The sequence below is a fragment of the Hyla sarda genome, chromosome 8, assembly GCF_029499605.1.
Source record: "Hyla sarda isolate aHylSar1 chromosome 8, aHylSar1.hap1, whole genome shotgun sequence".
Classification (NCBI taxonomy): domain Eukaryota; kingdom Metazoa; phylum Chordata; class Amphibia; order Anura; family Hylidae; genus Hyla; species Hyla sarda.
The window spans coordinates 215,211,727-215,237,973 of NC_079196.1; the positions used below are offsets into that span (position 1 = coordinate 215,211,727).

Below are 26,247 nucleotides of genomic sequence, written 5' to 3' on the forward strand. Positions count from 1 at the left end.
CGAAATGCCCATGCCATTGTCACGTATGGGCAGAGAACATTAAAGCCCTAACTCACCCACAGCCACTGTCCCTACCTATTGCCTATCCGCCCTAAGTGACGGATCGACAACCACAATGACAAACCCTCCCTGCTAATTGCTGGGGCAACAGTGTCAAAATAACAAAATACAAAACACACGGAGTCGGGGAACAGCTGGAGGCACACAAAACTAACAAAAGTAAATCTAAACACACACACATAGAGAAATTGGGGTCAGACTAGCCAGGTCAGCAACTGGAGATAGCGGAGTACCAAAACACAAGAGGAGGAGAAAGGTTAAAAGCAGAGCAAAGATCAATATCCAGATAACAGAGAACAAACAATGCTGGTTACTCAAACTAAGTTTTTTCACTGGCAACTGCAAACAGAGTGAGCTGGACTTAAGTAGCTATCCCCACAGGTGCAGGCTCAGCCTGATTAGCTGCTCACTGCCCAGATTGGCTAGGGTGTAGCCAAGAATCCAGGACAAGCCAAAACTCAGGGAAGTTTAGCCCTTGGGGTCAATCACGGACGAGTCATTACAGCCAATCTGTTCTGGCCAGAGATATTGCTAAGAGACACCAGAGACAGTAGATATCTAAAGGTGAAATTCATCCGTAATAGAAATATCATATATGGCTACTTATTTGGGCCGGATGGGACTTTTAGTAGACCGGATCAGACACATAGGATTCAGTGTAGTCTGTGATGGACGAGCCTCTTGACTGCTTTGTTCAAAGGATTTGTACTGATTCAGTTTCTAGACCCCCAATAGTTTAGGTCAGCAGATATCTCAGCAGGTCAGCAAATGTTTAAGACGGGAAACTCTTAATAATGGGGTACACTTACCTGGTCAAGCCAGGAGCGACTTCTAAGGGGCAAGGCATCCCTGCTGAGCGAACACATGGAATTTTGTTTAGTTGGTCTTTGGCGGGAGAGCCCATTGGCTATTGCGTTTGAGAGATTGGTGTTGACCAAGCTCATAGACCACCACCAATGGTATGTACTCGTAGGTCAGCAGATATCTAAGAATGGAAGTTTTCTATAATGGGGTCTGTCTACTTGGTCAAGCCAGTAGTAACCCCCGGACATCCCTATGGGATAGTAAGGTAGTGTCCAAACTGTGGGCCTCCAGATGTTGCAGAACTTCAACTCCCGGCATGCCCGGACAGCCAACGGCTGTCTGGGCATGCTGGGAGTTGAAGTTTTGCAACATCTAGAGGACAACAGTTAGGAAATCTCTGGCTTAGATGTTAAAGGGGAACTCTGGTAATTAAAGGAGTAGTCCAGTGGTGAACCCAGTGGTGAACAACTTATCCCCTATCCTAAGGATAGGGGATAAGTTTGAGATCGCAGGGGGTCCGACCGCTGGGGCCCCCTGCGATCTCCTGTATGGAGCCCCGACAGCCCGCGGGAAGGGGGCGTGTCGACCTCCGCATGAAGCGGCGGCCGACACGCCCCCTCAGTACAACTCTATGGCAGAGCCGAAGCACTGCCTTCGGCAAACTCCGGCTCTGCCATAGAGATGTATTGAGGGGGCGTGTCGGCCGCTGCTTCGTGCGGAGGTCGACACCCGCTATCTGGCCGGAGAGCCTGGCCCCCGTACAGAGAGATTGCAGGGGGCCGCAGCGGTCGGACCCCCCGCAATCTCAAACTTATCCCCTATCCTTAGTATAGGGGATAAGTTTTTCACCACTGGACTACCCCTTTAACAACAAGTGTCTGATCGTGGGGATCCCAGCAGATGTACCCCCGCGATCAGAAACTTATCCCCAATCCTGTGGATAGGGGATAAGTTGTTAAAGGCTATGCGGGCAGATATCTTGGCTAACGCCAAGGGGGAGGCCGGGAGCATTTGTGGTCCCTTAGTAGCTTCGGCGAAAAGGGACATCGAACCATAATAATTTCCACTAGAGTACCCCTTTAAGTACCAGAGCTCCCCTTTAAGTCACATGTATGACAGCAGAAATTAGCTAAAATGCTGTTTCTGTTAGCGACTTGCAGCTCCAGGTATGACCGCAGCACAAAATACTGTATTTTAGCTTCTTTTTTTTTTTTTTTTTAACGAAGATTTGATTTGGAACGTGTTGCTGGAATCAGAACTAACACGAAATATTTCAACGAACCATCCATATTTATGTAACACCTCGCAAGCGCCTTCTCAGCCTCCATAGAAAACATCCAATAATTTCCGCGAGCGGAGTAATACCGTGTACTTAATCTGAACAATAAAGTTTAATTAACAGGTAATTCAGTTGATGAGCGGTGGCAGCGCCAGGATCTGCAATAATTGTGTTATTGACATTTTAGGCAGAAAAACAAAGAAAAATCTTTCGTTTTCACGATGCCGGATGCGGCGAAAGTGTCAATTTCGAATTGTGGCGATGCAATTTATTTATTTATTTTTTAAATAGAGTGTTGACTCTATTAATGTCCTCTGGTAATAGGAGGACAGATGCTGGTTTACTGTTTGCAAGCGGTGCGTTATACAGGGATAATTTCACGTATTTCAGCTTTAAATCAACAAATCTTCTACAAATAGAAACCATTGAGTCGTTCTCTTCCATCCATGGTGGTAAAAAAAAAATATATTTAATCTGGAAAGATGAGTATACATAGAGTTAGAGTTTTATGATAAAATTCTGGCTGCCTGGAGCCACAACTAGGTGGCACTGTAGAGCTTACTGCATACAGTCTATACATTAAAGGGGTACTCTGGTGGAAAACTTTATTTTTTATTTTTTTTTAAATCAACTGATGCCAGAAAGTTAAACAGATTTGTAAATTACTCCTATTAAAAAATCTTAATCTTTCCAGTACTTATTAGCGGCTGTATACTACAGAGGAAATTCTTTTCTTTTTGGATTTCTTTTCTGTCACGGCCACAGTGCTCTCTGCTGACACCTCTGTCCATGTCAGGAACTGTCCAGAGCAGGAACAAAGCCCCATAGCAAACATATGCTGCTCTGGACATTTCCTAAAATGGACAAAGGTGTCAGCAGAGAGCACTGTGGTTGTGACAGAAAAGAAATACAAAAAGGAAAGAATTTCCTCTGTAGCATACAGCAGCTGAGAAGTACTGGAAGGATTAAGAATTTTTAATAGAAGTAATTTGCAAATCTGTTTAACTTTCTGGCACCAGTTGATTAAAAAAAAAAAAAAAAGTTTTCCACCGGAGTACCCCTTTAAACTCAATAATAAGGACACAATCCTCATCTCTGCCTTTAAAAAGCCATAACTCTTTTATTATTCCATCTACAGACCCATATGAGGGCTTGTTTTTTGCGTGACCAATTGTACTTTGTAATTACATCTTTTATTTTACCACAAAGTGTACGGAGCAACAAAAATAAATGGTTATTTTGTGGGGAAATTGAATAAAAAGCCACAATCTTGTAAATTTATTTTTTTTTTTTTTTTTTTTTTTGCAGTGCACTTTATAGTAAACCTGACATTCTCTTTATTCTTTGGGTGAATATGATTAAAATGATATAATTTTTTTTTTTTTACTGTACTTACTTTTTAAAAGTCAAATTTTTTAAGCAAAATAACTTTGTTTAAAATTGCACAATTCTGACCCCTATGACTTTATTTTTACGTATATGCAGCTGTATGAGGGCTCATTATTTGCGCCGTGACCTGTAGTTTGTAGTTTGGTACCACTTTGCGTATATGAGACTTTTTGGTCACTTTTTTTCCCCCATTTTTTTCTGAGATGTGATGTGACCCAAAAAAAATCTGTAATTTCAGACTTTTGTATTTTTTATATTTTTTTAAGTTTATGCTGTTCACCATATGGGATCAGTAACATATTTTAATAGTTCAAACATTTTCACATGTGGTGATACCTATTTTGTTTATTTTATTTTATATTTTTACACTTTTGTATTTGTAAAATTTTAAAAGGGGGGGGGGGTAAATTTTTAATTAGGGGAAGGGTTAATTTATATTTTTAAATGTTGATTTGTAATTTACAATTATGTCCCTAATCTCAGGATCGGGGGGTATGGAGGAGGTTGAGTGTTCCCCTCGGCCTCTAGAGCCCAGCACAGTCGTCACCAGTCATTCCTCGCAGGTAAGGGGAGTAGAACTGGTGACCAGTGGCTGGATAATGCTGGGCTCTAAAGGCCAAGGGAAACGCCCAATTGGCTCCAAAGCCTAATTTGCATACATATTTAAATTCTGATATCTTGGCACTGGAAGGGACGATTAACTAATGAGAGGTATGTACAGATTCAAGGTTGAAAGCCCTATACAGCCATGGGCTCACTTACGGGTTGAATTTAAATAAGATAGGAATACCCATTTGAAGGGTACCTGTCAGATCCCACAAAAAATAATAATATTTTATTATAAAAATACCTCTTTTCATTAGCTCACAGTGTTAAAAATCCTCTCAGGCAAAAAGGACGTGTCCCTCCCTTGTGGTGGTGGGAGGTGATTGGTGTGTGGTGGGTGGGGGCGTGTCCCTCCCTTGTGGTGGTGGGAGGTGATTGGTGTGTGATGGGAGGGGGCATGTCCCTCCTTTGTGGTGGTGGGAGGTGATTGGTGTGTGGTGGGAGGGGGTGTGTGGTGGGAGGTGATTGGTGTGTGATGGGAGGGGGCATGTCCCTCCTTTGTGGTGGTGGGAGGTGATTGGTGTGTGGTGGAAGGGGGCGTGTCCCTCCCTTGTGGTGGGAGGTGATAAGTGTGTCTTCTCATGCAGCCTTGTCCATGAATCATCTCTTGTCCATGAGTCCTGGACAAGCCTGATGTTGCTACAGGACTGGTTAGTGTCCCAGTAGGTATGAGGACCCCTAGTGGTGGGATTTTTAGCAGCCATTTTCTTTTTTAAATAATCAAAACATTTTAAACAACCATATTACAAAAGATCTTTAATTTTCATCAGCAACAACATATAAAAAATGTTTGGATCCAACAGTGCCCATTTAACATTAACCATGAATTATTTGACAAACTTTTTAATATAGTTTTGTAACGATCCCTGCATGGTAAAGCCGATGTGATGCCAACAGACTTTGGCAGCAGCCATTTTGAAGGATGAACCAATATGTATGACAATGAAGCTCCAGGTCAATAACAACACTAGATTCTCCATTGGCCCTGAGGGAAATTATTGGTGAATTTATTATTAAGCTATATTACGGTTATTTGTGTATGAATGGTCCTTTTTGTGCACATGCTGCTTTTATTCTTTATTTTTTTTTTCTTGAGGGGTGGCTGTGTCATCTCTGGCATTATTGGGCACTAAAAAAAAAGTCAGGTACTCAGCCTAGTTACTATGTAGACCAGTGTTTCCCAATGAGGAGTCCTCCAGCTGTTGCAAAACTACATCTCCCAGCATCTGGAGGCACCCTGGTTGGGAAACACTGGTCTAGGCCTATTCTGCAATTCAAAAGGTTTCTTAGCCCGATCTGTTGGGGCCCCAAGGTCCTCTCCCATATAAGAAGACACCAGAGTTTAACACTAAATAGCTTATGTGGCCCTTTTACAGATTTGGCATTGGGGCCAGCTCAGCTCCTCAGGGTATGGAAGTCACCTTGCCTTTAGGATTATGTGTGCAGGAAAGAGGCCTAGCTATGCCTTCCTTAGTTACAAGTCAGTATTGGGACAGTTAAGCACCACCCCTGAGGAACACTTTCAAAATTTGCCAGCCACGAAACACCTATAGTTCCCTATTAGGGTCACCAAAGGGACTGGTTTACAAAAACCCTTCCCCTTTTGGAGCCCAATCCACCGAATCGTCCTGCTTTCACTGAATATAACCCTTAGGCCCTCCCTTAGCCACGCCCCTGCTTAAAAACAGGAAAAGAAAGTGAAATTGACAAGTCTTAAGAAACAGTCATTGCTCTGCAGACATCTTTTATTTTATTTTTTTTTTTATTATGACATGTTCCATCACAAATAATTTTCCACAAAAAAAAAATTTAAAAAATTTTAATGAAAAAATAAATTTCCTGGTAATTTTTGCGGGTGAAACGGTTAAACAAGAACGTTCACGCGTCCCATGGAAAACACAGCCGACCTCCTGTACAATGGAGAGGAGCTCTGGTAATATCATCAAGGCCTTCGCGAGAGCAGGAAAGCAGGATCGCGGCAACTGAACTTTAATTGATACCGCACAGTTGCCATGGCGACCAAGGCCTGCGCAGGACGTGAAGCCACACACACACACAGTAAACAGATGGAGGAAGATGAAACGGCAGATGATCAATTCTCTGACATTACCTACAGATGTGAGCCGTGCAGAGGCAGCAGAATTGGGGTAGACCCGTGCAGTGGCGAATATTACTGCGAATATCCAAGGCGTACGCCTGTGTTTCCCAACCACTGTGCCTCCAGCTGTTGCTAAATTACAACTCCCAGCATGCCCGGACAGCCAACGGCTGTCCGGGCATGCTGGGAGTTGTAGTTTCGCAACAGCTGGAGGCACAGTGGTTGGGAAACATTGGAGTACACTCATCTCTGTGATATAGTGTGTGGCGCTCCTCCGCACCGGATAACTTATGGCAGAGCTACAAGTTCCTGCATTCATTACCAGTGGGCTATATGGAATGGGAAAACTACACAGTGACCCATCACAAGCGGTGGCGGCACTGTGTTCCCTCACAGGCAATGGTAGCACAGTGCCCCTCACGAGCTGTGGCAGCACATTGCCCCTTTACAAGCAGTGTCAGAACAGTGACCCCTCACAAGCACAGTGCTCTATCACAAGCAGTCCCAGCACTGGGTGCCTTCACAAGCAGTGGTAGAACAGTGCCCCCTCATAAGCAGTGGCAGAACAGTGCCCCCTCATAAGCAGTGGCAGCACAGTGCAACCTCACAAGCACAGTGTTCCTTCAGCAGCAGTGGCAGAACGGTGCCCCCCTCACCAGCACAGTAACAAGCAGTCCCAGCACTGGGTGCCTTCACAAGCAGTGGTAGAACAGTGCCCCCTCATAAGCAGTGGCAGAACAGTGCCCCCTCATAAGCAGTGGCAGCACAGTGCAACCTCACAAGCACAGTGTTCCTTCAGCAGCAGTGGCAGAACGGTGCCCCCCTCACCAGCACAGTAACAAGCAGTCCCAGCACTGGGTGCCTTCACAAGCAGTGGTAGAACAGTGCCCCCTCATAAGCAGTGGCAGAACAGTTCCCCCTTATAAGCAGTGGCAGCACAGTGCAACCTCACAAGCACAGTGTTCCTTCAGCAGCAGTGGCAGAACGGTGCCCCCCTCACCAGCACAGTGCCCCTTCACAAGCATTGGCAGCATAGTGCCTCTTCATAAGCAGTGTCAGCACAGTGCCCCCTCACAAAAAAGTGGTAGTACAGTGCCCCCTCATAAGCAGTGGCAGCCCAGTGCAACCTCACTAGCATGGTGCCCCCTCACAAGCAGTGGCAGTAGATCGTTTTTTCACAAGCAGTGGCAACACAGTTCCACCTCAGCAATGTAAAGAGAGAAGACAGGACAGCACTCACCCTCCAACGTAGATTTATTCAAGCATCTCAAAGGTGATAGGCAGATGCGACAGTGAAGGCAGGGGACAGGACCGGAACAGACTGTTTCACGCTATGTAGCGCTTCCTCAAGCCGGTATGCCTCACCAGCACAGCACAGTGCCCTCACCAGCACCAGCACAGTGCCCTCACCAGCACCAGCACAGTGCCTTACCAGCACAGTGCCCCTTCACAAGCAGTGGCAGCATAGTGGCCCCTCACAGGCAGCGGCAGCACCGTGCCCCCTTACCTGTACAGTGTCCCCTCACGAGCAGTGGCAACATAATGCCCCCTCATAAGCAGTGTTAGCACAGTGCCCCCTCACCAGCACAGTGTCCTCTTACATGAAGTGGCAGCATAGTGCTACTCTCTCACAAGCAGTAGCAGCATACTGCCTACCTGCCTGTAGCCATAGATATCTATAAGAAAATGTTGTCTGCCTGCTCCCACCACTAGTATAGCTCTCTCTCTTTCTCTCTCTCTCTCACTGTGTGTATATACAGTGATCCCTCAACTTACAATGGCCTCAACATACAATAGTTTTAACATACAATGGTCTTTTCTGGACCATTGTAACTTGAAACCAGACTCAACATACAATGCTACAGACAGTCCAGATCTGTGAAACGTGTCAATGGCCGGAAGAACCGACCAATCAGAATGGACATTTTACTGCTAAAACCTCTGTATTACAGAAGTGCATTTACTGATTGGTGTCTGGTAGCGCCCCCTACAGTACAGGGAGGTATTACACGTTCTGTACTCTTTACCTGTATTACTGAAGTGTATGCACTGGCTGGTGTCTGGTAGCGCCCCCTACAGTACAGGGAGGTATTACACGTTCTGTACTCTTTACCTGCACCAGGGTTACCTGTTCCTTTGGACACCAGGTGAGGGCGTCTCCATGTAACTTTTTTAGGACATTGCCTGTACTATACAGGATCCTGAAGAAGATCCTGTCCTCTACATAGACCAGTGTTTCCCAAGCCGGGTGCCCCCAGCTGTTGCAAAACTACAACTCCCAGCATGCCCGGACAGCCTTTGGCTGTCCGGGCATGCTGGGAGTTGTAGTTTTGCAACAGCTGGAGGCTCCCTGCTTGGGAAACACTGACCTAGACAGTGATAACAGCTCCCAGCAGATCTTTATTACTTTTATATGTAAGGATTTGCTTTATCTATATTAGTTATCTACTTATTTTTCTTTAATCCTCAATTTTTCCTATTTTTTGGATGACATTTTGGTGCCTTTAGAACCAATTACCAGGTTTCCATAGAGTTCTGGTCTCAACATACGATGGTTTCAACATACAATGGTCGTCCTGGAACCAATTAATATTGTAACTTGAGGGACCACTGTGTATATATATATATATATATATATATATATATATATATATATATATAGTCAATATCAGTATCACCAACAGGGCCGGCTCTGTTGTCTTCGGAACCACTTTAAGAACAGTCAGCATGTAGGACACCAGATTTCTCAGAGATCTGACCCACCCGGCCTTATGCAGATCTGTCGAGCAGCATTTGTTCTCCGACACGGAATCATCTCTAGACTTCCTTCCGCTGTTCTTTTGTAAATGATTATTCACCAGATGGAAAACGGACGTGGATGATGATGATGATGATGATGAGTGTATTCACATCAAACAGACACTCATGTATCTAACAATACATTGTTCTATGTGTGTTCTGCATTCTACATGCATGCCTGGTGGGGGGCGCTTGGGATTTTAGCTAAATGCTGCACCTTGTCCTCAAAACCTAGAATCTCTGCTATATGTCAATTATTTGTTTTTACAGTTGTTAAATATATATATAAATAACATATATATATATATATATATATATATATATATATATATATTAATTTATATACCAAGCAGGATAAATGATCCTCTAGGTCAGTGTTTCCCGACCAGGGTGCCTCCAGCTGTTGCCAAACTACAACTACCAGCATGCCCGGACAGCCTTCGGCTGTCCGGGCATGCTGGTAGTTGTAGTTTGGCAACAGCTGGAGGCACCCTGGTTGGGAAACACTGCTCTAGGTTTAGTTTGATTCTATCTAGAGAGGCAACATGGTGTCTGAGCTATTTTATAGGGGCCCCTGTGTATTCTGTGCAATGATAGGGCCCCATGTCTGGTCTCACATCGCAGGCCAAGGCCGCCCTATCCTGGAGTCACTCCGATAATAAGACCCCGGTACTGTAGTAGTTCTATCACATAGTTATACGGTTTCGCAGTTGAAAAACCTTTATCTGGGCAAGACAACACCGCGAACATGTATACAAATTATAGGGTGTCGCTTTTACCACCATGATACAGAAACCAGCAAATCCTCCAGAGACCTAAGAATAGAGAACAAACATCAACACTGAACACAAAGTACAAGAAAGATGGATGGATAGATATGAGATAGATAGATATGAGATAGATAGATAGATAGATAGATAGATATGAGAGAGATAGATATGAGATAGATAGATAGATAGATAGATAGATAGATAGATAGATATGAGAGAGATAGATATGAGATAGATAGATATATATGAGATAGATAGATATGAGATAGATAGATAGATAGATAGATAGATATGAGATAGATAGATAGATATGAGATAGATAGATAGATATGAGATAGATAGATAGATATGAGATAGATAGATATAAGATGAGATAGATAGATATGAGATAGATATGAGATAGATAGATATGAGATAGATAGATGGATATGAGATAGATATGAGATAGATAGATATGAGATAGATAGATATGAGATAGATAGATATGAGATAGATAGATATGAGATAGATAGATAGGTATATATGAGAGATATAGATAGATAGATATGAGATAGATAGATATGAGATATATAGATAGATAGATATGAGATATATAGATAGATATGAGATAGATATGAGATAGATAGATAGATATGAGATATTACATAGATAGATATTGCAGTTATTATACCGCTCCGCTGTTTTCTGCCGTTTTCATACAATAATTCACAAAGTAGGTCAATAAGTAGCGGAGGATTTGGCGCTTATATTGGAATGGATACGGATAATCCTCACTGCGCTCTCCACTAAGAGCGTCACCGCTGGTAACTCCACATGTATACGGTAATTATTGTGCTGTCATTTATATCGTTACTATTACTGGTGACCCAGTCGTCTACACATCACAGATCGCTCAGATCTTTACACCCGACCATTTTTCTGGCTTTAACCTCCAGACCTGAGGGGTCACCTGTCCCTAATATACCCCTCCCCCCGCCATTGTCACCAGATCATCTGTGGTATTAATGTCACCTGTCAGGGGTTTTAATGTATATCGCTGTATACTCATAGTCCTGTGGTAGTGGGGTGTGGTGCAGGGCAGATGTTGTTACCCTAGGGGCAGATGGCATTAACTCCTTGTATTCGTGACGCCAGGGCATGGTTTAGCCTATAACCTCCCGAAGGTATACCGCTGGATCCTGGGCTAGGCACGGGGGCAATGAAGACTCTGACTCCAAGTTACAGATAACAGTAGCTTTACTGAGGGTAGACAGATGGTAAAGTCTATACAGTTCAGCCAGGGCCCAAGGAGGTGACCAGTGACGCAGAGACCTTAAGGGCTTGCTGGGACTTGTAGTAGGACTGGACAATTGAATGCAGACCACGCTGACTTGACAGATGACGGGGACTGACTTGACTCATAAAGCTGTGACTTTATCTTACTTGACTTGATGGCGGCTGCAGGACTGGACTTTGAGGTCTCCAACACTCTGGACACACAGACTAGACAAGACTGCACTGGACCTCAGCAGGAAACAAGAGAGCGAAGCTCCAAGAGAGAGAAGCTCCACCCAGGGATTATATGGGGAGACTAGAAGGGAGCCCATAGGTCATTCTTGGGATCACCTGGTCCCTGGTACCTTCTGGGTAACAATCACATGACATGTCACATGGTATAACTCTTAAAGCAACATTACATTTTATAACACTTTACATGGTAAAACATATTTACAATGGAGAAACAAGGGGCCTTGGGGACACTGAAGGAGACCGCCTGACAGGACAGCAAGGGTACGGGGTAACAACTCCCGTACTGGGCCACCACAGTCTCATTTTTTCAAGGGACCTTCCTATAAACCGGACCACAAGATGTATGAGATGTTTGCAAATTGTGCATTATAGTGGTGTTTCTGGCAGTCTTTGGGGCCATAGGAGCGGGGTTTATCATTGTCCCTCCATTAGGGGGTCAGATTAGGTTTGCCACCTTACTTGTAAAAAAAAATACCGGCCACACTAATTTGCATAATTAATTATATATGCATGACATAACGGGATACACATATACGGGGTAAATTTTGTCCTATTCTGACCCCTATAACCTTTTTATTTCTCCTTATACAGGGCCTGTATGAGGGCTCTTTTTTTGCGCCCCGATCTGTAGTTTTTAACAGAACCATTTTTGTTTTGATGTGACTTTTTGATCACTTTTTTATTTTTAAGCAAATTCGGGAGTTGCAGTTAATTACTAACTACTACTCCCAGCATGCCCTGATACAGCCTGTGGCTCAGCAGCTGCCCCAAATGAAAACTACAACTCCCAGTATGTCCTGATACAGCCTGTGGCTCAGCAGCTGCCCCAAACGAAAACTACAACTCCCAGCATGTTGGACTATATAGTAGTATATAGTATAGGTCAGTGTTTCACAACCAGGGGTGCCTCCAGCTGTTGCAAAACTACAACTCCCAGGATGCCCGGACAGCCAACGGCTGACGGGCATGCTGGGAGTTGTAGTTTTGCAACAGCTGGAGGCACTCTGGTTGGGAAACACTGGTATAGCATAAGGTGCAACATTGCGGGAGTTGGAGGATTGGTTGGATAAATACCGGCCATTGCATTGCCAGTATTTTTAATATAAAAATACCGGCAGGGTGACCAAAATACCGGCTGTGCCAGTAAAATACTGGCCAGGTCGCAACCCTAGGTCAGATGTAGGTAAGTATACCTGTAAAGTAATGGGGGGCTGTCCCTATTTGGCGCAGTGTGCACCCAGAACCACCAGGCAGTGAAGAGTTAAAGGGGTATTCCAGGCAAAAGCTTTTTTTATATATATATCAACTGGCTCCGGAAAGTTAAACAGATTTGTAAATTACTTCTATTAAAAAATCTTAATCCTTCCAATAGTTATTAGCTTCTGAAGTTTTCTGTCTAACTGCTCAATGATGATGTCACGTCCCGGGAGCTGTGCATGATGGGAGAATATCCCCATAGGAACTGGACAGCTCCCGGGACGTGAGTCATCAGAAAGCAGTTAGACAGAAAACAGCAACTCAACTTCAGAAGCTAATAACTATTGGAAGGATTAAGATTTTTTAATAGAAGTAATTTACAAATCTGTTTAACTTTCCGGAGCCAGTTGATATATATATATATATATATATATATATATATAAAGTTTTTGCCTGGAATACCTCTTTAATATTCTGTGTTTTCTCTCCATCCCTATGCAGTGAGGGGGTTTGGATGGGGCCCAGGATGAGCGGACGCTGTATACACGGGGGGCTCCCCACCAGTTGTGTGTGGGGGAGATGTGTTTGGGCAGACGTGGCGGCCCGGCCTGTCATCTCCCTTTTATCTAAACTCAGGCTCCATTTCTTATATTATAAACAGGATTTTATGGGCCAGAGATTGAACACACACTCGCGGGCCGCTGGCTCCTTGTCTTGTGTAATGAGGCTCCCTGCAGTCATGTGACAATCCTCCCAGGGTCCCCCACAATCTAATTCTGTACTGGGACCCCCACCCATGGCTCACTATAGTGCAAGAGGGCCCTCGGGGTGTGACTGACTTCTCCGGACCCCTAGAGCTATGATGACCACCTGCTGGAATTAAAGACATTACTAAAGTAAGGAGGTGATGGATCCACTTAAAGTGCACCAGTCATATCACTGAAAAAATAATACTTCTATACGTTACTCACGAGGTCATGCAGATTATTTACATGTCTTTATGTGTCTATCTTATGTGTTTGGTTCTGCTGCCCACTCATTCTGACAGCCACTGCCCAAAAAGGGGTGTGTCCGAGGCATGTACTGAGCCCGCCCTCACTCACCGTGCATTCACTTCCTCCCTGAGTCTGCTGGGCTGTGCTAGGTCTCTTCATCCAATTACTGCAGGCTGCTCTGTAACCCCCTTTCTGTTTCCATGCTGCAGTCTGATAGGACAGGAGTGATCACAGAGGAGTCCTAGTCCCGTCCTCACTTCCTGGACTTTGTCCCTGTCTGTGCTTTAGCTGGGACAATGATGATGCTGCAGCCGGACAGGATTATGTTCTGGATGGTATGGGGACCCCTAGTGGTCCCTTTTTTTTTTTTATTTAAATTTTTTTTATAAGCCATAGTTTCTATAAAAAGGAGATAATATTTAAATGGGTACTCCGGTGAAAACCTTTTTTCTTTTAAATCAACTGGTGCCAGAAAGTTAAAGATATTTGTAAATTACTTCTAATAAAAAATCTTAATCCTTCCAGTACAGTGACCCCCCCGACTTACGATGGCCCCGACATATGATCATTTCAACATATGATGGCCTCTCAGAGCCCATCGTATGTTGAAGGCAGCATCGACATATGATGCTGCTGTGTGTCGGGGCCATCGTACAAACAGCTATGTGACAGCTCTGACAACTTCAGCATCTGACAGATAGTTGTTTAATGTCCCCGTGTGCCCCGTTCTGCCTCCTGTTACTCACATGCTGTCCTGCTAACTCACACAGGCTTCCACTGTGAGCTCCATGTAAGCCCCACCCCCCAGTGCAGCCATAGCCAATAGCCTGCAGCATCTTGCTACAGGCATCCAATGAGCTGCTGGCTGCCCTCCCCTTCCTTTCCTATAGAGCTGTAGTCGGCAGGATGGTAATGGAGGACATTCTGTCCCCCCTGAAGGTATTTAAAGAACTGTACAGTACTGTATGCGATGTCACACATCACATACAATACATAGACACACTATACACCCCATACATCAATGTTTCCCTATCAGTGTGCCTCCAGCTGTTGCAAAACTATAACTCTCAGCATGCCCAGACAGTCAATGGCTGTACATGCATGCTGGGAGTTGTAGTTGTGCAACAGCTGGAGGCACCCTGGTTTGTTAAACCCTCCCCATACACTCCACATACAATGGTCATCCCAGAACCAATTAGCAGTTTCCCATAGAGATATGTATTCAACATACAATGGTTCCGAGGCCCCAGAACCAATTACCATTTTTACATAGACATATGTACTCGACATATGATGGTTTCAACATATGATGGTTCTACTGGAACCAATTAATATCATATGTTGAGGGACCACTGTACTTATTAGCTGCTGAATGCTACAGAGGAAATTCCTTTTTTTTTTTTTTTGGAACACTGATGACATCAAGAGCACAGTGCTCTCTGCAGACATCTCTGTCCATTGTAGCAACCGTGCATAGCAGATGTATCCTAAGGGCAGCATGGTGGCTCAGTGGTTAGCACTGCTGCCTTGCAGTGCTGGGGCCTTGGGTTCAAATCCCACTAAGGGCAACAATAAATAAAGAGTTATTATTATTATTATTATAATAACATCAGCAAAGAGCACTGTGCTCGTGATGTCATCAGAGAGAGTTCCAAAAAGAAAAGAATTTCCTCTGTATGTGTTCAGCAGCTAATAAGTACTGGAAGGATTAAGATTTTTTAATAGAAGTAATTTACAAATCTGTTTAACTTTCTGCCACCAGTTGATTTAAAAGAAAAAAGGTTTTCACCGGAGTACCCCTTTAATGAAGTTATTGCCAAGATATACAACATATACAAGGTTTTTGATTCTGACCATTTAAAGGACATGTCTACTTCCAGATTACTCCAGTGAAGACTTCTGATGGGGATAGGTATCATTATTCGTCACTTTCTAATTACTCGGATTATGAGGATTGTTGCTCATCTTGGTTTGGCCGGGTTCACACCACGTTTTTGCAATACAGTTCCCGTATTAGGTTTTTTATTTTAAAAAAAACGGATTCCTCAAAACCCGACTAAACTGTATCAAAACGTGGGTACAAATTTTAATCCTTATACAGGATGATGTCCGGTTGCATCCGTTTTTTAAGAAAATGGAATTTCATTCCATTATGAATAAAGTTTCACTTGTTTGATTGAATTTCCAAGAAAAAAACTGTGCAAAGTCAAAAACCGTATGGAATTGAATGCACATACAGTTCTGTACAGTTCCCTATTGACTCCCATGTTAAAAAAAAAAAAAAAAAACGTATACGTTTCAATATGGTTTTTCCACCCGAAACCAAAAAACGTGGTAGACTACAGTTTTGGGTACGGGGAAAAAAACTGACAAAACCGTACTGGATGCAAAATGGACACAAACTGATGCATCTTTTGGCTTATTACGGTTTTCAATGGAGAGTCAATGTATACGGGAACTGTATTGCAAAAACGTGGTGTGAACCCAGGTGCTGCGGCCTATAGTGGAGTCTATTGTATTTCTCCTTAATCTTCTTCCTCCGTCCCCCTCAGGTTGCCTCTCCTGGGCGTCCATCACTTTTTCCGTCTGTATTTTCCATGGGTCTTTGTTCTGACATGTCTCTTGTAATATCTTCCTGTAATTATCATCCACCACCCTTGAGACTTTTTATCTCGCTGATGACCATTATAAGATGGAAAATGCAAATTTGGAAAAGCTGGGTGACAACAATTAATATGGCCGCCATGTAGCTCCCACTGTAGTAGTCTCCCAGCTTTTTGCCAATTCCCAAATGTTAAGCTTGCCTAGTTACAAATATATATATATATATATATATATATATATATCAGTGTTTCCCAACCAGGGGGCCTCCAGCTGTTGCAAAACTACAACTCCCGGCATGCCCGGACAGCCGAAGGCTGTCCGGGCATGCTGGGAGTTGTAGTTTTGAAACAGCTGGAGGCACCCTGGTTAGGAAACACTGATATATATATATATATATATATATATATATATATATATATATAATTTACATGTATGTGAGTTATGTCTGTTTCTATGATGTAATAAGATGCACAATTTCAAGTATTTTCATCCAATTTGCCTTAACTCTCTCGTCTCCACGTGGTTTGAGCACTTCAGCATGCTGGTCATTTTGCTGAATTGTGTCACCCTCGGGATGTTCCAGCCTTGTGAAGATGTGGAGTGTTTGTCGGAGAGATGCTCAATCCTTGAGGTAAGATTCAGTTTTATATTTAACTGTGCTATTTATACTTCAGAGCTGTACTCACTATTCTGCTGGTGAGGTCACTGTGTACATACATTACATTACTTATCCTGTACTGATCCTGAGTTATATCCTGTATTATACTCCAGAGCTGTACTCACTATTCTGCTGGTGGGGTCACTGTGTACATACATTACATTACTTATCCTGTACTGATCCTGAGTTATATCCTGTATTATACTCCAGAGCTGTACTCACTATTCTGCTGGTGAGGTCACTGTGTACATTACATTACATTACTTATCCTGTACTGATCCTGATTTATATCCTGTATTAAACTACAGGGCTGTACTCACTATTCTGCTGGTGGAGTCACTGTGTACATACATTACATTACTTATCCTGTACTGATCCTGAGTTATATCCATTATTATACTCCAGAGCTGTACTCACTATTCTGCTGGTGGGGTCACTGTGTACATACATTACATTACTTATCCTGTACTGATCCTGAGTAATATCCTGTATTATACTCCAGAGCTGTACTCACTATTCTGCTGGTGAGGTCACTGTGTACATACATTACATTACTTATCCTGTACTGATCCTGAGTTCTATCCTGTATTATACTCCAGAGCTGTACTCACTATTCTGCTGGTGAGGTCACTGTGTATATACATTACATTACTTATCCTGTACTGATCCTGAGTTATATCCTGTATTATACTCCAGAGCTGTACTCACTATTCTGCTGGTGAGGTCACTGTGTACATACATTACATTACTTATCCTGTACTGATCCTGAGTTATATCCTGTATTATACTCCAGAGCTGTACTCACTATTCTATCTATCTATCTATCTATCTCATATCTATCATATATCTCTCTCTCTTATATCTATCTATCTCATATCTATCTATCTCATATCTATCTCATATCTATTTATCTATCTCATATCTATCTCATATTTATCTATCTCATATCTATCTCATATTTATCTATCTCATATCTATCTCTCTATCTCATATCTATCTATTTCATATCTCTCATATCTATCTATCTCATATCTATCTATCTCATATCTATTTATCTCATATCTATCTATCTATCTCATATCTATCTATCTCATATCTATCTATCTTATATCTATCTATGTCTATCTATCTATCTCATATCTCTCATATCTATCTATCTCATATCTATCTCATATTTATCTATCTCATATCTATCTATCTCATATCTATCTATCTCATATTTATCTATCTCATATCTATCTATCTCATATCTATCTATCTCATATTTATCTATCTCATATCTATCTATATCATATCTATCTATCTGTCTCATATCTATCTATCTCATATCTATCTATCTATCTATCTCATATCTATCTATCTATCTATCTATCTATCTATCTATCTCATATCTATCTCCTATCTATCTATCTATCTATCTATCTATCTATCTGTCTGTCTGTCTATGTATCTATCTACTATCTATGGGGGAGATTTATCAAAACCTGTGCAGAGGAAAACTTGCCCAGTTGCCCATAGCAACCAATCAGATCGCTTCTTTCATTTTTATGAAGGCCTGTGAAAAATGAAAGAAGCGATCTGATTGGTTGCTATGGGCAACTGGGCAAGTTTTCCTCTGCACAGGTTTTGATAAATCTCCCCCTATGTATCTATCTATCTCATATGTATCTATCTGTCTATCTATCTATCTATCTATCTCATATCTATCTATCTATCTATCTCATATCTATCTATCTATCTATCTATCTATCTATCTCATATCTATCTATGTATCTATCTATCTATCTATCTCATATCTATCTATGTATCTATCTATCTATCTCATATCTATCTATCTCATATCTATCTATCTCATATCTATCTCATATCTATCTATCTATCTATCTCATATCTATCTATGTATCTATCTATGTATCTATGTGGTGTGGTCATCCTCATGTTCTCCTGTGTTCGCTCTCATACTCACCGCACAATGTTCTTCTCTGATACAAATCATCTGGGAACACGACTTATATATAAATCCTATACAGAAATAGAACATAGAATATATATTATTAACAGGAACCAATCCTCCAGACACATGACAAGCAGTCCCATGTAACAAAGTACTCACAATCCGGACCCCCTGGAGGGACAATTAGGAGAGAAAAAGAGTTTAACCTGTTCATCTCTGATCATTGCACTCTCTTGGCTGAAATTCTGTACAGATGTAGTAGAGCTGAGTTTGAGCACAACTTACCCGTATTTTTCACCATATAAGACGAACCCAATTTTAAAGGAGGAAAATCTAGAAAAAAAAGATTCTGAACCAAATACAATGTAAAGTATAGGACAGTGATCTTCAACCTGCGGACCTCCAGATGTTGCAACACTACAACTCCCAGCATGCCCGGACAGCGAACGGCTGTCCGGGCATGCTGGGAGTTGTAGTTTTGCAACATCTGGAGGTCCGCAGGTTGAAGACCACTGCATAGGAGGTAATACTCACGTGTCCCCGCTGCTCCGGACCGTCACTGCTCGTCACCGCTGCCCTGGATGTCGCCCTCCATCTCTGTCGCCGCATCCCCGGGGTGTCCCCGACGCTCCAGAACATCTCTGATGCCGGGTATCCTCGCTCTCCGTCGCTGCCATCACGTCGCTACGCACGCCGCTCCTATTGGATGACGGGATGGCGTGCGCGACGACGTGATGACGATGAAGGAGAGCGCCGGCCATGCAGGGGATCCCGGAACGGAGCAGTCATTCGCCGATCGGACACAAGGAGGCAGGTAAGGTCCCTCCCGATGTCCTGTAAGCTGTTCGGGACGCCGCGGCGGTCCCGAACAACCTGACTGAGCAGCCGGGTTAGTTTCACTGAAGCGTCACACGCGGCGGTCAGCTTTGATCGCCGCGTCTGAAGGGTTAATACAGGGCATCACCGCGATCAGTGATGTCCTGTATTAGCCGCGGGTCCCGGCCGTTGATGGCCGCAGGGACCGCCGTGATAGGGCAGGGTTCTGACAGGGTTCTAATGTGTATTCGCCGTATAAGACGCACCGACTTTTCCCCCCGGTTTTGGAGAAGAAAAAGTGCGTCTTATATGGCGAAAAATACGGTACTGGGTTATCCTGCTGTCTTGTCTGTCATTTTCTGCAGGTTTATCCAGACTTCTCACCGCACACAGATACATTACACGTTCGGCTCTGCTACATCTGTACAGCTTTTTTACAAGCTCGTAAAGTATTACTGCAGAACAGCGCTATATTTATGGACATAAACCATATTCTTCCACATAACGGCGGTTCTCGGAGGAGTCGTAAATTAAGGATGTGGCAGAGTCTTCATTTACTGTCAGGATGTGTCACGGAAGCGCAGGGAGCGTTCTCCATGGTGAACAATGGACGATTAAAGGAAGGTTTGAATTCTTGTCAATAAAGTTTATTGAAAAAAGCGCTCTGAGTGCGTTACACAATCGACACTCTACTCTGATTGGGTCATAAGAAGAGATTCTGTGGACCATACCCATAAGACAGTGTTTCCCAACCAGGGTGCCTCCAGATGTTGTAAATCCACAACCCCCGGCATGCACAAAGTCTGGCCAGGCATGCTGGGAATTGTAGTTTTGCAACAGCTGGAAGCACCATCCTGGGAAACACTGTCCTAAGATCTCATCTGTTAAATTGAACCTGTCATTACTTTCATGCTGCCCGAACCACAAGTCATCAGGGCTAATATCCTTTTATCTTGTCCTCATATCCCGACCTGATATCCCGTCCTCATATTCCGTTCTCAGATCCTGACCCCATATCCCGACCTCATATCCCGATCCCATATCCCATCCTCAAATCCCGACCCCATATCCCATCCTCATATCTTGACCTCATATCCTGATTCCATAGCCCTTCCTCATATCCTGTCCTCATATCCTGTCCTCATATCCCGTCCTCATATCCCAACCTCATATCCCGTCCTCATATCCCAACCTCATATCCCGTCCTCATATCCTGTCCTCATATCCCGTCCTCATATCCCAACCTCATATCCTGTCCTCATATCCTGTTCTCATATGCTGACCTCATATCCTGATCTCATATCCCGTCCACATATCCCATCCTCATCGCTCGACCTCATATCCCATCCTCATAACCCGACCCCATATCCCGACCTCATATCTCTTCCTCATATCCCATCCTTATATCCCGTCCTCATATCTCATCCTCATATACTATCCTCATAGCTCATCCCCATATCCCAACATCATATCTCAACCTCATATCTCATCCTCATATCCTGGCCTTAAATCCTGTCCTCATATCTCATCCTCATATCGCATCCTCATATCCCATCCTCATATCCCAACCTCATATCCCATCCTCATATCCCAGCCTCAAATCGCATCCTCATATCCCATCCTCATATCCCAACCTCATATCCCATCCTCATATCCCAACCTCATATCTCAACCTCATATCCCATCCTCATATCCCAACCTCATATCCCGTCCTCATATCCTAACCTTATATCCTGTCTTCATATGCTGACCTCATATCCTGATCTCATATCCCGTCCTCATATCCCGTCCTCATATCGCATCCTTATATCCCATCCTCATATCCCAACCTCATATCCCATCCTAATATCCCATCCTCATATCCCAACCTCATATCTCAACCTCATATCCCATCCTCATATCCCAACCTCATAGCCCGTCCTCATATCCTAACCTTATATCCTGACCTCATATCCTGACCTCATATCCTGTCCTCATATCCCGTTTACATTTCCTGTCCTCATAGCTCGACCTCATATCCCATCCTCATATCCCGACCCCATATCCCGACCTCATATCTCATCCTCATATCCCGTCCTTATATCCCGTCCTCATGTCTCATCCTCATATACTATCCTCATATCTCATCCCCATATCCCAACATCATATCCTGACCTCATAGCCTGTCCTTATATCCCGTCCTCATGTCTCATCCTCATATCCCATCCTCATATCCTAACCTCATATCCTGTCCTTATGTCCCATCCTCATATCTCATCCTCATATCCCGACATCATATCTCTTCCAGATATCCCGTCCTCATATCCCATCCTCATATCTTGTCCTCATATCCTGTCCTCATATCCCATCCTCATATCTCATCCTCATATCTCATCCTCATATCCTGTCCTCATATCCCATCCTCATATCTCATCCTCATATCCCGTCCTCATATCTCATCCTCATATCCCGTCTTCATATCCCGTCTTCATATCCTTGCTTCATATCCCGACCTAATATCTCATCCCCATCTCCCAACCTCATTCAGTGCACTGGGAAAGCTGAGCAACAACCACTGTGGGAGATTATGTCATTCCTATTAGTTGACACCCAGCTTTAAAGGGATTTTCTCATCAACATGATCCTCCATTATCTCCATTTTTTCAGAAGACACTTGACCTCCACGTCTTAGATCCTTCTCAGTTCTGTGAATCAGGGATAACTTTGGATGATCAGACTGCCCCTTTAAGGATCTTTACAGGTGTATTGTTATGGGGGCCCCCTTTAATTCTGAGCAGCACCAGAGCACACCTCAGGGGGTTTCACGGTTCGTATCAATCTTACTGTTTCCTTGTAACTGTAATAAGCTGACAGCAGAATAGCGGGGTGCATCATGTAGCGATTACACGGCGCAGGCGTATCCCCCTCTCCATGACATGAGGTCAGGTATAAAAAAGAAAAACACACAAACACTCCCATCTGTTCCCATCTGTCACTCCTGAGCTAACGTACAGATGTAGCAGAGCCGAATCTGTTATTTAACTCATTGCAGTGTTTCCCCAACCAGGGAGCTTCCAGCTGTTGCAAAACTACAACTCTCAGCATGCCCGGCTGTCCGGCATGCTGAGAGTTGTAGTTTTGCAACAGCTGGAGGCCTCGTTCCAGTTCAATTCCACTGCTGGTGCATCTGACAATGTCAGCTCTGCTACTCTGATCCTATCAGCTCTGTTACATCTAACAACTGTAGTCCTTCTGCATCTGACAAACTCAACTCGACTCTGTCCAACAATCCCAGCTCTGCTCCACTGTACCTGACAAACCCAGCTCTGCTCCACTGTACCTGACAAACCCAGCTCTGCTCTACTGTACCTGACAAACCCAGCTCTGCTCCACTGTACCTGACAAACCCAGCTCTGCTCTACTGTACCTGACAAACCCAGCTCTGCTCCACTGTACCTGACAAACCCAGCTCTGCTCCACTGTACCTGGCAAACCCAGCTCTGCTCCACTGTAACTGACAAACCCAGCTCTGCTCCACTGTACCTGACAAACCCAGCTCTGCTCCACTGTACCTGATAAACCCAGCTCTGCTCCACTGTACCTGGCAAACCCAGCTCTGCTCCACTGTACCTGACAAACCCAGCTCTGCTCCACTGTACCTGACAAACCCAGCTCTGCTCCACTGTACCTGACAAACCCAGCTCTGCTCTACTGTACCTGACAAACCCAGCTATGCTCCACTGTACCTGACAAACCCAGCTCTGCTCTACTGTACCTGACAAACCCAGCTCTGCTCTACTGTACCTGACAAACCCAGCTCTGCTCCACTGTACCTGACAAACCCAGTTCTGCTCCACTGTACCTGGCAAACCCAGCTCTGCTCCACTGTACCTGACAAACCCAGCTCTGCTCCACTGTACCTGACAACCCCAGCTCTGCTCCACTGTACCTGACAAACCCAGCTCTGCTCCACTGTACCTGACAAACCCAGCTCTGCTCCACTGTACCTGACAAACCCAGCTCTGCTCTACTGTACCTGACAAACCCAGCTCTGCTCTACTGTACCTGACAAACCCAGCTCTGCTCTACTGTACCTGACAAACCCAGCTCTGTTCCACTGTACCTGACAAACCCAGCTTTGCTCTACTGTACCTGACAAACCCAGCTCTGCTCCACTGTACCTGACAAACCCAGCTCTGCTCTACTGTACCTGACAAACCCAGCTCTGCTCTACTGTACCTGACAAACCCAGCTCTGCTCTACTGTACCAGACAAACCCAGCTCTGCTCTACTGTACCTGACAAACCCAGTCTGCTCCACTGTACCTGACAAACCCAGCTCTGCTCCACTGTACCTGACAAACCCAGCTCTGCTCCACTGTACCTGACAAACCCAGCTCTGCTCCACTGTACCTGATCAACCCAGCTCTGCTCCTTTGTACCTGACAAACCCAGCTCTGCTCTACTGTACCTGACAAACCCAGCTCTGCTCCACTGTACCTCACAAACCTAGCTCTGCTATTCTGACCATCCTAGCTTGGTTAGGTTTAGTTTTGCTGCTCCCGAAAATCCAAACTCTGTCAATGCGGCTGCCCTGTTCCTGAGGAAGCTGCTAACCTCAGCTCTGCTACATGCGACAAAGTCAGCTACGCAATTTTGACCATCCTAGCTCTGCTCTCTAGTTTTTCACAGCCCCCAATCCTTCCTGCATCTGCTAATCTCTGCACCGCTACACGTGACAAACTCAGCTCTGCTCAACCTGCACCTTTTTTCTCTCCTAATGAAGCAAATCGTCGATATAGTAAATCTATAAATCAGTCCTATAATCCTTAGCTGGGGTCCGGCGGGTTCCTGGTGTGCACTGACTGGTGTTGTGGGGCCAATTATATTGCCGGTGCGCTCCTCTCCGATTGTTAACGCGTTTTTGCCTTCTTCTTGGCTGCCGTCACGCAGCACGACAGGGGCTAAATATATTTCCTCTCTTTAAAACAAGAAAAAAACGTATAGGACAAAGAAATCCTGGCAGCCGCCTCGACAGTTCACATTGGCGCGTGTTTATTGGCAGACACTTTAAAGGAAGGATTGAAAGTTCACGCAAACAGCGGTAATCGCGGCGAGAAAAACACGGAAATATTGTTATTGCGCTGTATAAGGTCGCTCTGCCCTCCTATACTCCGTACGGTTTACAGCGCGACAATGTATTGGATGGACGGCCATAATACCATAGCTAGATAAAATGATCCGAGTGGTGCAAAACTACAACTCTCAGCATGCCCGGACAGCCGTTGGCTGTCCGTGCATACTGGGAGTTGTAGTTTTACAACAGCTGGAGGAACACAGTTTGGAGACCACTGGTTTAAAATGACATTGTAGAGTATAGTAGTTATACACCTCCCTCCCAGCTCTATCTGTATACTGCTGCTATCTCTATGGGATCAGGATATATAGTACTTATACACTTCCCCTCCAGCTCTATCTGTATACTGCTGCTATCTCTATGGGATCAGGATATATAGTACTTATACACCTCCCCCTCCAGCTCTATCTGTATACTGCTGCTATATCTATGGGATCAGGATATATAGTAGTTATACACCTCCCTCCCAGCTCTATTTGTATACTGCTGCTATTTGTATGCAATTAGGAAGTATAGTAGTTATACACCTCCCTTCCAGCTCTATCTGTATACTGCTGCTGCTATCGCTATAGGTTCAGGATATATAGTAGTTATACACCTCCCCTCCAGCTCTATCTCTATACTGCTGCTGTTATCTCAATGGGATCAGTATATATAGTACTTATACACCTCCCCTCCAGCTCTATTTGTATACTGCTGCTATCTCTATGGAATCAGGATTTATAGTAATTATACACCTTCCCTCTACCTCTGCCTGTATACTGCTGCTTTCTCTACGGGATCAGGATATATAGTAGTTATATACCTTCCCTCTAGCTCTGCCTGTATACTGCTGCTATCTCTACGGGATCAGGATATACAGTATATTAGTTATACCCCTCCCCTGAGGCTGTGTTTTTGGCACTTTTGCTTCAGGTTTTGTCGGGATTTTCCCACAATTGCGGCAAAAAAATTGTGCAAATTGGGCAAATAAGGGTAACAATTTGTCATCACATCCAAAGTAAGATAATTATGTTAAGGGAACGTTCACACATATGCAGATTTGATGCGCAGGGTTTGATGCGCAGGATTTTCTGCTGCAGATTTCAATGTAAACTAAATGACTGAGCACCGCTTCTAATCGGCAGTTACAAATCCTGCGCATCAAATCTGCGCAGGATCCTGTACGTGTGAACGTTCCCTAAATGTATTTAATTTTCAGTATCAGAAATCTCACTGCAGTGCCAAAGGAATTTATACTTCAGATCGCAGACTCTTTATACAGATCGCAGACTCTTTATACAGATCGCAGACTCTTTATGCAGATCGCAGACTCTTTATGCAGATCGCAGACTCTTTATACTTCAGATCGCAGACTCTTTATGCAGATCGCAGACTCTTTATACAGATCGCAGACTCTTTATACAGATTGCAGACTCTTTATACAGATCGCAGACTCTTTATACAGATCGCAGACTTTTTATACAGATCGCAGACTCTTTATACAGATCGCAGACTCTTTATACAGATCGCAGACTTTTTATACAGATCGCAGACTCTTTATACAGATCGCAGACTCTTTATACAGATCGCAGACTCTTTATGCAGATCGCAG

General features: G+C 43.9%; 1 protein-coding gene across 4 annotated transcripts in view; it reads left to right on the plus strand.

The window, feature by feature from the left end:
• Nucleotides 1-26,247, plus strand: part of CACNA1H (calcium voltage-gated channel subunit alpha1 H) — a 531,346-nt gene that overhangs the window by 268,179 nt on the left and 236,920 nt on the right. For all 4 annotated transcript variants that reach the window (XM_056533793.1, XM_056533794.1, XM_056533796.1 and 1 more), the window contains exon 3: nucleotides 16,629-16,741. In XM_056533793.1, coding sequence (XP_056389768.1) covers nucleotides 16,629-16,741 — 113 coding nt within the window. The remainder of the gene's footprint in view (nucleotides 1-16,628; nucleotides 16,742-26,247) is intronic.